Source organism: Heptranchias perlo, chromosome 24, assembly GCF_035084215.1.
Source record: "Heptranchias perlo isolate sHepPer1 chromosome 24, sHepPer1.hap1, whole genome shotgun sequence".
NCBI lineage: Eukaryota > Metazoa > Chordata > Chondrichthyes > Hexanchiformes > Hexanchidae > Heptranchias > Heptranchias perlo.
Genome location: NC_090348.1, coordinates 16,928,783 through 16,943,286, shown reverse-complemented (window position 1 = coordinate 16,943,286; position 14,504 = coordinate 16,928,783). Strand labels below are relative to the sequence as shown.

General features: G+C 42.3%; 1 protein-coding gene across 1 annotated transcript in view; it reads right to left on the bottom strand.

Moving 5' to 3' along the window:
• The window catches only part of LOC137341480 (mucin-2-like), a 336,358-nt gene that overhangs the window by 166,636 nt on the left and 155,218 nt on the right, over positions 1 to 14,504 (bottom strand). The window contains 15 exon segments of the mRNA XM_068004585.1: positions 789 to 845; positions 1,135 to 1,194; positions 2,498 to 2,839; positions 5,164 to 5,226; positions 5,881 to 5,940; positions 6,226 to 6,276; positions 6,843 to 6,902; positions 7,929 to 7,988; positions 8,275 to 8,325; positions 8,558 to 8,893; positions 11,218 to 11,280; positions 11,935 to 11,994; positions 12,280 to 12,330; positions 12,897 to 12,956; positions 13,243 to 13,302. Of these exon segments, the coding sequence (XP_067860686.1) occupies positions 789 to 845; positions 1,135 to 1,194; positions 2,498 to 2,839; positions 5,164 to 5,226; positions 5,881 to 5,940; positions 6,226 to 6,276; positions 6,843 to 6,902; positions 7,929 to 7,988; positions 8,275 to 8,325; positions 8,558 to 8,893; positions 11,218 to 11,280; positions 11,935 to 11,994; positions 12,280 to 12,330; positions 12,897 to 12,956; positions 13,243 to 13,302 (1,434 nt within the window).

Genomic DNA, 14,504 nt, shown 5'->3' with positions numbered 1-14,504 from the left:
GAAAAACGATCTGCTGATTCAGATGTCTTTAAATTTTCAAACATTTCCACCCCAAAGGAAGGATCAACAAGACTGAACTAATGGAGTGACATTGCCGGAAAGCAAAATTTGAGAAAAGCACACTGGTGTGAAAAGACTCGCATGTGTATTTTGAAAGAAGACATCACTTACCCGTTGTAGTAGTGCCAGCTGTTGTTGTTGTCCCTTTTGTTGTAGTTATCACTTTAGAAGAAAAAGAAAAACATTAAAAACCACTGAACTCCTATTATCAGGGCTGAAGTGAGGTAAAATGGTACAGAAAAGAGAAATTTTAAACTGGTTAAAACTGGTAGAACGTTAACTGTTCTTCAGGGGAGAGGTTTTCACAAAACTGCTTTTGTCATTGTTATGAAATTGCCATTGCCTGCAGATTGAGATGTACTGAACTTGTCAAACAATTCCATCACAAAGGAATTTGAAAGTATGCAGAGCATCACCATCATCATGAAATGCAAATTGTTCGTTCCATTCAAAAGTCAGGGAAATATTGCAAAAAAGTTGGTGTGCAAGCAGAGACTGAGAAAGACAGAGGTGTGCAAATAGATTGGCACAACAATTTTCCTCAGGCAGAGCCTCTGATCTCGCTTTATTCAAATATTCAAGCTTTCAACCATTACCCCCTGGAAGGAATGGGCTAAATATCTAAATGTGTGAAGTAATGGACTTCCACTGTCGTGGAGTTGCAGTTGATACAAGATAACTTATGTCCAAGGGCTTCCTGCCGTACATCGAAAGAAACCATCACTCACCTGGTGTGGAGGCAGTAGTGGATCCGGTTGTCGTTGCTGTCACTGTTGTAGTGATTCCTTCTGAAGGCCAAGAAAAATAATCAAAACCACGACACAAATATTTAAATTCCTACTGTATTCCTGTAGAGTTCCACCATAAGACTATTTTATTGCTCTTGCTGCACGAGTGATGTTTAAAAAACTAACTGAAGATTTAGACGTCTTTAAATGTTCAACCATTTCCACCCCAAAGGGAGGTTCAACAAGACGGAATTAATGGACTGCCATTGCCGCAAAGCTGAATTTGAGAAAAGTACAGTGGTGTGAAAAGACTCGCTTGTGTATATTGAAAGAAGACATCACTTACCCGTTGTAGTAGTGACAGGAGTAACAGTTGTCGTTGTTGTCCCTTTTGTTGTAGTTATCACTTTGGAAGGAAAATAAAACTATTCAAAACCACTGAACTCTAATTTAAACCCTGCAATTTTAAGAGAGATTCACCAGTCGGGTATTTTATTGATACTAAATTGCAATGAATGAGAAAAAGATTTTACTGCAGCTCCGAACTAAATCCCCTTATTTTTCCTTTTGTCGAGTACAAAATAGGAAACGTGCATGAGAGTGGCAGGGCAACATTTGCATAATTAGTTGTGTTTCAAGAGATCACTTTCAAGACATTGGACAAAAGAAGAAAGTTGAAGAATATTAACAACCAGAACATGTCAAGGGGAACATCCTTTGCCAATATTTGGAAATGATTCTGTTGGAATTTGAAAGTATGCAGAGTACCATCAGCAACACGAAATGTAAATTGTACGTTTAATTCAAAAGTCAGGACAATATTGCAAAGATGTTGAGTGAAAGTTGGTGAGCGAGTTGAGAATAAGAGAGACAGAGGCGTGAACAAACATGGTCACAACATTCCTCCTCGGGCACAGCCTCTGGTTCAGCTTTATTCAAATTGTTAACTTTTAAACCATTACTCTCGGGAAGCAATGGGCTAAATATCTAAAAGGGGTGAAGTTGTATTACTTGAAGTTGAAGTTGATACAAGATAACTTGTGTCAAAGATCTTGCTGCTGTATATCGATAGAAACCATCGCTCACCTGGTGTGGAGGCCGTAGTGGATCCGGTTGTAGTTTCTGTCACTGTTGTAGTGATTCCTTCTGAAGAACAAGAATAATAATCAAAACGACTGCACGACAACGTAAATACCTACAGTATTCCTGCAGAGTTCCACCATAGAATTTTTTTATTGCTCTTGCTGCACAAGTGATATTGGAAAAACTAACTGCTGATTCAGATGTCTTTAAATTTTCAAACATTCCCACCCCAAAGGAAGGATCAACAAGACTGAACTAATAGACTGACATTGCCGGAAAGCAGAATTTGAGAAAAGCACACTGGTGTGAACAGACTCGCTTGTGTATATTGAAAGAAGACATCACTTACCTGTTGTAGTAGTGCCAGCTGTGGTTGTTGTCCCTTTTGTCGTAGTTATCACTTTGGAAGAAAAAGAAAAACATTAAAAACCACTGAACTCCAACTGCAATTCCTGAAGTACTGAGAGAGATTCACCAGTAGGTTATCTTATTGATACTAAGGCACAAATGATGAGGAAATTGTTAATTACAGCTTCTAACAATTCTAATTTTTGATCTCCTTGACATAATTAGACAGATTTGATTCAACACACTGAGGATATTATTATGTCATATGTAAATTTCACATTTACCAGGTGACGTGGTTGTACTGCTGGTTGTTGTGGGCCCTGGTTTCTCGCAGCAAACTCGAATCCGGTAGTCAAAACAAAGCTTGGTCTCCTCCAAAGAACTTTTCGAGACTATACAGACGAGCCCTGTGTCTTTGTTGCACGTCACATTGTCTGGTGACTCACTTATCGGCCTCTCAGGGTGATCAACAAATTGACACTGAATGTTACTAATTTCATCAGAAGAGGAAGAACACATCTTATTGCGTATGGGATCTATCAATTCAGAATCGCCCGGGCTGGCAACAGAAGGTGTATGTTCATTAAACCAGGGGGACCATTTGCCATGGCAGACGACCTCTGTAACAGAAAAGGAGGAGAACATGAACTAATCAAAAATGGGAAACATCAATATGAGAGCAGCAAGGCAACATTTGCAAAGTGTTTCAAAAGAACTCTTTCATGGTACTGGACAAGAACAGGACAGGCCAGAATATTAGCAACCACAACATGTCAAGGGGAACTACTTTTGACAATAGTTGAAAATGATTCTGTTGGAATTTGGAAGTATGCAGCATACGAGTATCAGCATGAAATGCAATTTGTACGTTTTATTGGCAGGTTGGAAAATTATTGTAAAAAAGTTGAGTGTGAGAATAAATAGAGACTAAGGGGTCAATTTTCGGATGGGCGAGCGGGTGTGTTCGTTACGGGGGGGCTCCTAAAATTGGGGATTCCTGGAGCGGGTCCAGAGCTTGGCTTCAACGCCCCCACTTCCGGGATCCCCAATGACGCGAATCGGTGTGCGCGCAGCCCCCGCATGCGGGACCCCCACAGGCAATCCAAGCCAGCGGGATCCCACTTTAGATCATTATCTGGGTACTTGAGTTCGTTTACAGACCTCATTAGTTGGAGATTTTAGGAGGATTCGGATTTTGGACTACCCAGAGCGTGTTTCCCATGCTGGGGGAAACACTCCCTGTTTAAATAGACTTGTTGCAGCCAGCAGCCAGTGGCAGCTGCAAAGGTCCATTTAAGAGGTGCGGGGTAAACCCTCATTCATTGCAGCAGGGCACTCTGTCACCTCAGACAAAGTTTTGCCTGCCACACCGTTGTCTCCACACTCCAAATTATTAAATCATACCCTAAACTCTGCTGTCCAAACATATTTACCTACTTTGTGGACCCCCTCACACTCACACCGTCAGGATGGGGGTCGGGGGGGTTCCATTGCTGCATTCATCACTCCATTGCAGGACAACATCACCAGCCTCACCAGGCATGCCGTCCACCTCCGCCACGTGGAGCGACACAACACAGTGCTGCGCAACAGGCACCTGCACAAAGTAGTCGTGTAACTACACATACACCCACTGTAGGGTGACCCAATGGGTGGCATTAAGGGTGTTCATGGAGAACCTCATGAAAGGGCATTATTGCACAAGCCAGTCAAGAATGGCCAAGACGTGGCAGTAGTGGTGACAATTTCATATGTAATGTGAGTTGATCAGAAATCAAATATAAGTAAAAACCATGACAAACCTTCAAACACTCTTGTGCATCCCTTTCACGCTCACGACATGTTTTCCTTACGTTTCCTACTACACATACGTGATGTATGCCCTGTGGCTGCAGCACAGGTAGTGGCAGGTGGGGTGAGGCTGACCGTGAAAGAAATGCACGAGAGGGTGAGTATGAGACAGAGCCATGAGATTGTATGAGGATTGGGTTGAGTGGTAGTGGTGGGATGAGTACTGGTGAGGTGAGTAAGTGCAGGTAAGATGAGGATGAGCTTTGAGTGGGTGTGAGAAGTGATGTGATAGAGTGGTGTTGGCAGTGCAGAAGGAGATGTGGGGTGGGGGCGGTGATGTGGCAGACGGAGTGTAGGGGAATGAGTAAGTGTACTCACTTCGGCTGACCGACTTAGGTCATTGAAGCCCCTCCTACACTGCATGCAGGTGTGTGGTACGTTGGTGGTGCTGGTGACCTCCTCTGCCACCTCGAGCCAGGCCTTAGTGGTGGCAGAGGCAGGCCACTTCCTCCCGTCCGCCGGGGAGAAGATCACTGTCCACCCCCTCCTCCTCACCCCATCCAGTAGGACCTGAAGTGAGGCATCATTAAACCTGGGAGCAGCCTTCTCCCTGGGCTGCTCCATGCTGTAACTTCGGCTCTTTTCTGCAGCATCAGTCAGTGGAGGACTGCCCCTTTAAATAGGGCTCCTCCAGCTGACAGCCTAAGATGCGGGTGCGCAGTCCGCCCGCTGCGCTGCTTTCCAGCGCGATGTCCGGAGCCCAAGGTAAGTGGCTTCAATTTACTAACGATCGCGTGTGGAACCCATCGATTTTACTGGTCGGGTTGCCCAGGTGCCCAGTCGACCCACCGCTGCCAACCCGCCTCCCTCCTCAGATCGGGCCTGAAGTCAGGCAAAAGGGTACAGAAAAGAGAAATTCTACAGTTAAAACTGGTAGAATGTTAACTGTTCTTCAGAGGAGAGGTTTTCACAAAACTGCTTTTGTCATTGTTGTGAAATTGCCATTGCCTGCAGATTGAGATGTACTGAACTTGTCAAATTATTCCATCACAAAGGAATGGGCTAAGAGTCTACAGGACTGAAATAATAGTTGAAAAAAGTGCACTTGTGTCAAAAGACTTGCTGGTCTATATTGAAAGAAACCATCACTTACCAGTTGTAGAACTGGCAGTGGACACAGTGGTGGTTGGTGTCCCTTTTGTTGTAGTCGTCACTTCTGAAGAAAAAGAAAAATATTCAAAACCACTGCACTCCAAAGGCAATTCCTGCAGCATTAAGAGAGTTTCACCTGTAGGTTACTTCATTGATAATAAGGCACAAAAAATGAAAAAATTATTGACTACAGCCACTAACTAGGTCTCCTTACGACAAATACAAAAGATCAAACATAGACACGAGACAGACAAATCAATATTTGCATATTTGGTTGTGTTTCAAGAGAACACTTTCAATACACTGGACAAAAGAAGAAAGTTGAAGAATATTAACAACCAGAACATGTCAAGGGGAACATCCTTTGCCAATATTTGGAAATGATTCTGTTGGAATTTGAAAGTATGCAGAGTACCATCAGCAACATGAAATGTAAATTGTACGTTTAATTCAAAAGTCAGGACAATATTGCAAAGATGTTGAGTGAAAGTTGGTGAGCGAGTTGAGAATAAGAGAGACAGAGGCGTGAACAAACATGGTCACAACATTCCTCCTCGGGCACAGCCTCTGGTTCAGCTTTATTCAAATTGTTAACTTTTAAACCATTACTCTCGGGAAGCAATGGGCTAAATATCTACAAGGGGTGAAGTTGAAGTTGATACAAGATAACTTGTGTCAAAGATCTTGCTGCTGTATATCGATAGAAACCATCACTCACCTGGTGTGGAGGCCGTAGTGGATCCGGTTGTAGTTTCTGTCACTGTTGTAGTGATTCCTTCTGAAGAACAAGAAAAATAATCAAAACGACTGCACGACAACGTAAATACCTACAGTATTCCTGCAGAGTTCCACCATAGAAATTTTTATTGCACTTGCTGCACAAGTGATATTGGAAAAACGATCTGCTGATTCAGATGTCTTTAAATTTTCAAACATTTCCACCCCAAAGGAAGGATCAACAAGACTGAACTAATGGAGTGACATTGCCGGAAAGCAAAATTTGAGAAAAGCACACTGGTGTGAAAAGACTCGCATGTGTATTTTGAAAGAAGACATCACTTACCCGTTGTAGTAGTGCCAGCTGTTGTTGTTGTCCCTTTTGTTGTAGTTATCACTTTAGAAGAAAAAGAAAAACATTAAAAACCACTGAACTCCTATTATCAGGGCTGAAGTGAGGTAAAATGGTACAGAAAAGAGAAATTTTAAACTGGTTAAAACTGGTAGAACGTTAACTGTTCTTCAGGGGAGAGGTTTTCACAAAACTGCTTTTGTCATTGCTATGAAATTGCCATTGCCAGCAGATTGAGATGTACTGAACTTGTCAAACAATTCCATCACAAAGGAATTTGAAAGTATGCAGAGCATCACCATCATCATGAAATGCAAATTGTTCGTTCCATTCAAAAGTCAGGGAAATATTGCAAAAAAGTTGGTGTGCAAGCAGAGACTGAGAAAGACAGAGGTGTGCAAATAGATTGGCACAACAATTTTCCTCAGGCAGAGCCTCTGATCTCGCTTTATTCAAATATTCAAGCTTTCAACCATTACCCCCTGGAAGGAATGGGCTAAATATCTAAATGTGTGAAGTAATGGACTTCCACTGTCGTGGAGTTGCAGTTGATACAAGATAACTTATGTCCAAGGGCTTCCTGCCGTACATCGAAAGAAACCATCACTCACCTGGTGTGGAGGCAGTAGTGGATCCGGTTGTCGTTGCTGTCACTGTTGTAGTGATTCCTTCTGAAGGCCAAGAAAAATAATCAAAACCACGACACAAATATTTAAATTCCTACTGTATTCCTGTAGAGTTCCACCATAAGACTATTTTATTGCTCTTGCTGCACGAGTGATGTTTAAAAAACTAACTGAAGATTTAGACGTCTTTAAATGTTCAACCATTTCCACCCCAAAGGGAGGTTCAACAAGACGGAATTAATGGACTGCCATTGCCGCAAAGCTGAATTTGAGAAAAGTACAGTGGTGTGAAAAGACTCGCTTGTGTATATTGAAAGAAGACATCACTTACCCGTTGTAGTAGTGACAGGAGTAACAGTTGTCGTTGTTGTCCCTTTTGTTGTAGTTATCACTTTGGAAGGAAAATAAAACTATTCAAAACCACTGAACTCTAATTTAAACCCTGCAATTTTAAGAGAGATTCACCAGTCGGGTATTTTATTGATACTAAATTGCAATGAATGAGAAAAAGATTTTACTGCAGCTCCGAACTAAATCCCCTTATTTTTCCTTTTGTCGAGTACAAAATAGGAAACGTGCATGAGAGTGGCAGGGCAACATTTGCATAATTAGTTGTGTTTCAAGAGATCACTTTCAAGACATTGGACAAAAGAAGAAAGTTGAAGAATATTAACAACCAGAACATGTCAAGGGGAACATCCTTTGCCAATATTTGGAAATGATTCTGTTGGAATTTGAAAGTATGCAGAGTACCATCAGCAACATGAAATGTAAATTGTACGTTTAATTCAAAAGTCAGGACAATATTGCAAAGATGTTGAGTGAAAGTTGGTGAGCGAGTTGAGAATAAGAGAGACAGAGGCGTGAACAAACATGGTCACAACATTCCTCCTCGGGCACAGCCTCTGGTTCAGCTTTATTCAAATTGTTAACTTTTAAACCATTACTCTCGGGAAGCAATGGGCTAAATATCTAAAAGGGGTGAAGTTGTATTACTTGAAGTTGAAGTTGATACAAGATAACTTGTGTCAAAGATCTTGCTGCTGTATATCGATAGAAACCATCGCTCACCTGGTGTGGAGGCCGTAGTGGATCCGGTTGTCGTTTCTGTCACTGTTGTAGTGATTCCTTCTGAAGAACAAGAATAATAATCAAAACGACTGCACGACAACGTAAATACCTACAGTATTCCTGCAGAGTTCTACCATAGAATTTTTTTATTGCTCTTGCTGCACAAGTGATATTGGAAAAACTAACTGCTGATTCAGATGTCTTTAAATTTTCAAACATTCCCACCCCAAAGGAAGGATCAACAAGACTGAACTAATAGACTGACATTGCCGGAAAGCAGAATTTGAGAAAAGCACACTGGTGTGAACAGACTCGCTTGTGTATATTGAAAGAAGACATCACTTACCTGTTGTAGTAGTGCCAGCTGTGGTTGTTGTCCCTTTTGTCGTAGTTATCACTTTGGAAGAAAAAGAAAAACATTAAAAACCACTGAACTCCAACTGCAATTCCTGAAGTACTGAGAGAGATTCACCAGTAGGTTATCTTATTGATACTAAGGCACAAATGATGAGGAAATTGTTAATTACAGCTTCTAACAATTCTAATTTTTGATCTCCTTGACATAATTAGACAGATTTGATTCAACACACTGAGGATATTATTATGTCATATGTAAATTTCACATTTACCAGGTGACGTGGTTGTACTGCTGGTTGTTGTGGGCCCTGGTTTCTCGCAGCAAACTCGAATCCGGTAGTCAAAACAAAGCTTGGTCTCCTCCAAAGAACTTTTCGAGACTATACAGACGAGCCCTGTGTCTTTGTTGCACGTCACATTGTCTGGTGACTCACTTATCGGCCTCTCAGGATGATCAACAAATTGACACTGAATGTTACTAATTTCATCAGAAGAGGAAGAACACATCTTATTGCGTATGGGGTCTATCAATTCAGAATCGCCCGGGCTGGCAACAGAAGGTGTATGTTCATTAAACCAGGGGGACCATTTGCCATGGCAGACGACCTCTGTAACAGAAAAGGAGGAGAACATGAACTAATCAAAAATGGGAAACATCAATATGAGAGCAGCAAGGCAACATTTGCAAAGTGTTTCAAAAGAACTCTTTCATGGTACTGGACAAGAACAGGACAGGCCAGAATATTAGCAACCACAACATGTCAAGGGGAACTACTTTTGACAATAGTTGAAAATGATTCTGTTGGAATTTGGAAGTATGCAGCATACGAGTATCAGCATGAAATGCAATTTGTACGTTTTATTGGCAGGTTGGAAAATTATTGTAAAAAAGTTGAGTGTGAGAATAAATAGAGACTAAGGGGTCAATTTTCGGATGGGCGAGCGGGTGTGTTCGTTACGGGGGGGCTCCTAAAATTGGGGATTCCTGGAGCGGGTCCAGAGCTTGGCTTCAACGCCCCCACTTCCGGGATCCCCAATGACGCGAATCGGTGTGCGCGCAGCCCCCGCATGCGGGACCCCCACAGGCAATCCAAGCCAGCGGGATCCCACTTTAGATCATTATCTGGGTACTTGAGGTCGTTTACAGACCTCATTAGTTGGAGATTTTAGGAGGATTCGGATTTTGGACGACCCAGAGCGTGTTTCCCATGCTGGGGGAAACACTCCCTGTTTAAATAGACTTGTTGCAGCCAGCAGCCAGTGGCAGCTGCAAAGGTCCATTTAAGAGGTGCGGGGTAAACCCTCATTCATTGCAGCAGGGCACTCTGTCACCTCAGACAAAGTTTTGCCTGCCACACCGTTGTCTCCACACTCCAAATTATTAAATCATACCCTAAACTCTGCAGTCCAAACATATTTACCTACTTTGTGGACCCCCTCACACTCACACCGTCAGGATGGGGGTCGGGGGGGTTCCATTGCTGCATTCATCACTCCATTGCAGGACAACATCACCAGCCTCACCAGGCATGCCGTCCACCTCCGCCACGTGGAGCGACACAACACAGTGCTGCGCAACAGGCACCTGCACAAAGTAGTCGTGTAACTACACATACACCCACTGTAGGGTGACCCAATGGGTGGCATTAAGGGTGTTCATGGAGAACCTCATGAAAGGGCATTATTGCACAAGCCAGTCAAGAATGGCCAAGACGTGGCAGTAGTGGTGACAATTTCATATGTAATGTGAGTTGATCAGAAATCAAATATAAGTAAAAACCATGACAAACCTTCAAACACTCTTGTGCATCCCTTTCACGCTCACGACATGTTTTCCTTACGTTTCCTACTACACATACGTGATGTATGCCCTGTGGCTGCAGCACAGGTAGTGGCAGGTGGGGTGAGGCTGACCGTGAAAGAAATGCACGAGAGGGTGAGTATGAGACAGAGCCATGAGATTGTATGAGGATTGGGTTGAGTGGTAGTGGTGGGATGAGTACTGGTGAGGTGAGTAAGTGCAGGTAAGATGAGGATGAGCTTTGAGTGGGTGTGAGAAGTGATGTGATAGAGTGGTGTTGGCAGTGCAGAAGGAGATGTGGGGTGGGGGCGGTGATGTGGCAGACGGAGTGTAGGGGAATGAGTAAGTGTACTCACTTCGGCTGACCGACTTAGGTCATTGAAGCCCCTCCTACACTGCATGCAGGTGTGTGGTACGTTGGTGGTGCTGGTGACCTCCTCTGCCACCTCGAGCCAGGCCTTAGTGGTGGCAGAGGCAGGCCACTTCCTCCCGTCCGCCGGGGAGAAGATCACTGTCCACCCCCTCCTCCTCACCCCATCCAGTAGGACCTGAAGTGAGGCATCATTAAACCTGGGAGCAGCCTTCTCCCTGGGCTGCTCCATGCTGTAACTTCGGCTCTTTTCTGCAGCATCAGTCAGTGGAGGACTGCCCCTTTAAATAGGGCTCCTCCAGCTGACAGCCTAAGATGCGGGTGCGCAGTCCGCCCGCTGCGCTGCTTTCCAGCGCGATGTCCGGAGCCCAAGGTAAGTGGCTTCAATTTACTAACGATCGCGTGTGGAACCCATCGATTTTACTGGTCGGGTTGCCCAGGTGCCCAGTCGACCCACCGCTGCCAACCCGCCTCCCTCCTCAGATCGGGCCTGAAGTCAGGCAAAAGGGTACAGAAAAGAGAAATTCTACAGTTAAAACTGGTAGAATGTTAACTGTTCTTCAGAGGAGAGGTTTTCACAAAACTGCTTTTGTCATTGTTGTGAAATTGCCATTGCCTGCAGATTGAGATGTACTGAACTTGTCAAATTATTCCATCACAAAGGAATGGGCTAAGAGTCTACAGGACTGAAATAATAGTTGAAAAAAGTGCACTTGTGTCAAAAGACTTGCTGGTCTATATTGAAAGAAACCATCACTTACCAGTTGTAGAACTGGCAGTGGACACAGTGTTGGTTGGTGTCCCTTTTGTTGTAGTCGTCACTTCTGAAGAAAAAGAAAAATATTCAAAACCACTGCACTCCAAAGGCAATTCCTGCAGCATTAAGAGAGTTTCACCTGTAGGTTACTTCATTGATAATAAGGCACAAAAAATGAAAAAATTATTGACTACAGCCACTAACTAGGTCTCCTTACGACAAATACAAAAGATCAAACATAGACACGAGACAGACAAATCAATATTTGCATATTTGGTTGTGTTTCAAGAGAACACTTTCAATACACTGGACAAAAGAAGAAAGTTGAAGAATATTAACAACCAGAACATGTCAAGGGGAACATCCTTTGCCAATATTTGGAAATGATTCTGTTGGAATTTGAAAGTATGCAGAGTACCATCAGCAACATGAAATGTAAATTGTACGTTTAATTCAAAAGTCAGGACAATATTGCAAAGATGTTGAGTGAAAGTTGGTGAGCGAGTTGAGAATAAGAGAGACAGAGGCGTGAACAAACATGGTCACAACATTCCTCCTCGGGCACAGCCTCTGGTTCAGCTTTATTCAAATTGTTAACTTTTAAACCATTACTCTCGGGAAGCAATGGGCTAAATATCTACAAGGGGTGAAGTTGAAGTTGATACAAGATAACTTGTGTCAAAGATCTTGCTGCTGTATATCGATAGAAACCATCACTCACCTGGTGTGGAGGCCGTAGTGGATCCGGTTGTAGTTTCTGTCACTGTTGTAGTGATTCCTTCTGAAGAACAAGAAAAATAATCAAAACGACTGCACGACAACGTAAATACCTACAGTATTCCTGCAGAGTTCCACCATAGAAATTTTTATTGCACTTGCTGCACAAGTGATATTGGAAAAACGATCTGCTGATTCAGATGTCTTTAAATTTTCAAACATTTCCACCCCAAAGGAAGGATCAACAAGACTGAACTAATGGAGTGACATTGCCGGAAAGCAAAATTTGAGAAAAGCACACTGGTGTGAAAAGACTCGCATGTGTATTTTGAAAGAAGACATCACTTACCCGTTGTAGTAGTGCCAGCTGTTGTTGTTGTCCCTTTTGTTGTAGTTATCACTTTAGAAGAAAAAGAAAAACATTAAAAACCACTGAACTCCTATTATCAGGCCTGAAGTGAGGTAAAATGGTACAGAAAAGAGAAATTTTAAACTGGTTAAAACTGGTAGAACGTTAACTGTTCTTCAGGGGAGAGGTTTTCACAAAACTGCTTTTGTCATTGTTATGAAATTGCCATTGCCTGCAGATTGAGATGTACTGAACTTGTCAAATAATTCCATCACAAAGGAATTTGAAAGTATGCAGAGCATCACCATCATCATGAAATGCAAATTGTTCGTTCCATTCAAAAGTCAGGGAAATATTGCAAAAAAGTTGGTGTGCAAGCAGAGACTGAGAAAGACAGAGGTGTGCAAATAGATTGGCACAACAATTTTCCTCAGGCAGAGCCTCTGATCTCGCTTTATTCAAATATTCAAGCTTTCAACCATTACCCCCTGGAAGGAATGGGCTAAATATCTAAATGTGTGAAGTAATGGACTTCCACTGTCGTGGAGTTGCAGTTGATACAAGATAACTTATGTCCAAGGGCTTCCTGCCGTACATCGAAAGAAACCATCACTCACCTGGTGTGGAGGCAGTAGTGGATCCGGTTGTCGTTGCTGTCACTGTTGTAGTGATTCCTTCTGAAGGCCAAGAAAAATAATCAAAACCACGACACAAATATTTAAATTCCTACTGTATTCCTGTAGAGTTCCACCATAAGACTATTTTATTGCTCTTGCTGCACGAGTGATGTTTAAAAAACTAACTGAAGATTTAGACGTCTTTAAATGTTCAACCATTTCCACCCCAAAGGGAGGTTCAACAAGACGGAATTAATGGACTGCCATTGCCGCAAAGCTGAATTTGAGAAAAGTACAGTGGTGTGAAAAGACTCGCTTGTGTATATTGAAAGAAGACATCACTTACCCGTTGTAGTAGTGACAGGAGTAACAGTTGTCGTTGTTGTCCCTTTTGTTGTAGTTATCACTTTGGAAGGAAAATAAAACTATTCAAAACCACTGAACTCTAATTTAAACCCTGCAATTTTAAGAGAGATTCACCAGTCGGGTATTTTATTGATACTAAATTGCAATGAATGAGAAAAAGATTTTACTGCAGCTCCGAACTAAATCCCCTTATTTTTCCTTTTGTCAAGTACAAAAGAGGAAACGTGCATGAGAGTGGCAGGGCAACATTTGCATAATTAGTTGTGTTTCAAGAGAACACTTTCAATACACTGGACAAAAGAAGAAAGTTGAAGAATATTAACAACCAGAACATGTCAAGGGGAACATCCTTTGCCAATATTTGGAAATGATTCTGTTGGAATTTGAAAGTATGCAGAGTACCATCAGCAACATGAAATGTAAATTGTACGTTTAATTCAAAAGTCAGGACAATATTGCAAAGATGTTGAGTGAAAGTTGGTGAGCGAGTTGAGAATAAGAGAGACAGAGGCGTGAACAAACATGGTCACAACATTCCTCCTCGGGCACAGCCTCTGGTTCAGCTTTATTCAAATTGTTAACTTTTAAACCATTACTCTCGGGAAGCAATGGGCTAAATATCTAAAAGGGGTGAAGTTGTATTACTTGAAGTTGAAGTTGATACAAGATAACTTGTGTCAAAGATCTTGCTGCTGTATATCGATAGAAACCATCGCTCACCTGGTGTGGAGGCCGTAGTGGATCCGGTTGTAGTTTCTGTCACTGTTGTAGTGATTCCTTCTGAAGAACAAGAATAATAATCAAAACGACTGCACGACAACGTAAATACCTACAGTATTCCTGCAGAGTTCCACCATAGAATTTTTTTATTGCTCTTGCTGCACAAGTGATATTGGAAAAACTAACTGCTGATTCAGATGTCTTTAAATTTTCAAACATTCCCACCCCAAAGGAAGGATCAACAAGACTGAACTAATAGACTGACATTGCCGGAAAGCAGAATTTGAGAAAAGCACACTGGTGTGAACAGACTCGCTTGTGTATATTGAAAGAAGACATCACTTACCTGTTGTAGTAGTGCCAGCTGTGGTTGTTGTCCCTTTTGTCGTAGTTATCACTTTGGAAGAAAAAGAAAAACATTAAAAACCACTGAACTCCAACTGCAATTCCTGAAGTACTGAGAGAGATTCACCAGTAGGTTATCTTATTGATACTAAGGCACAAATGATGAGGAAATTGTTA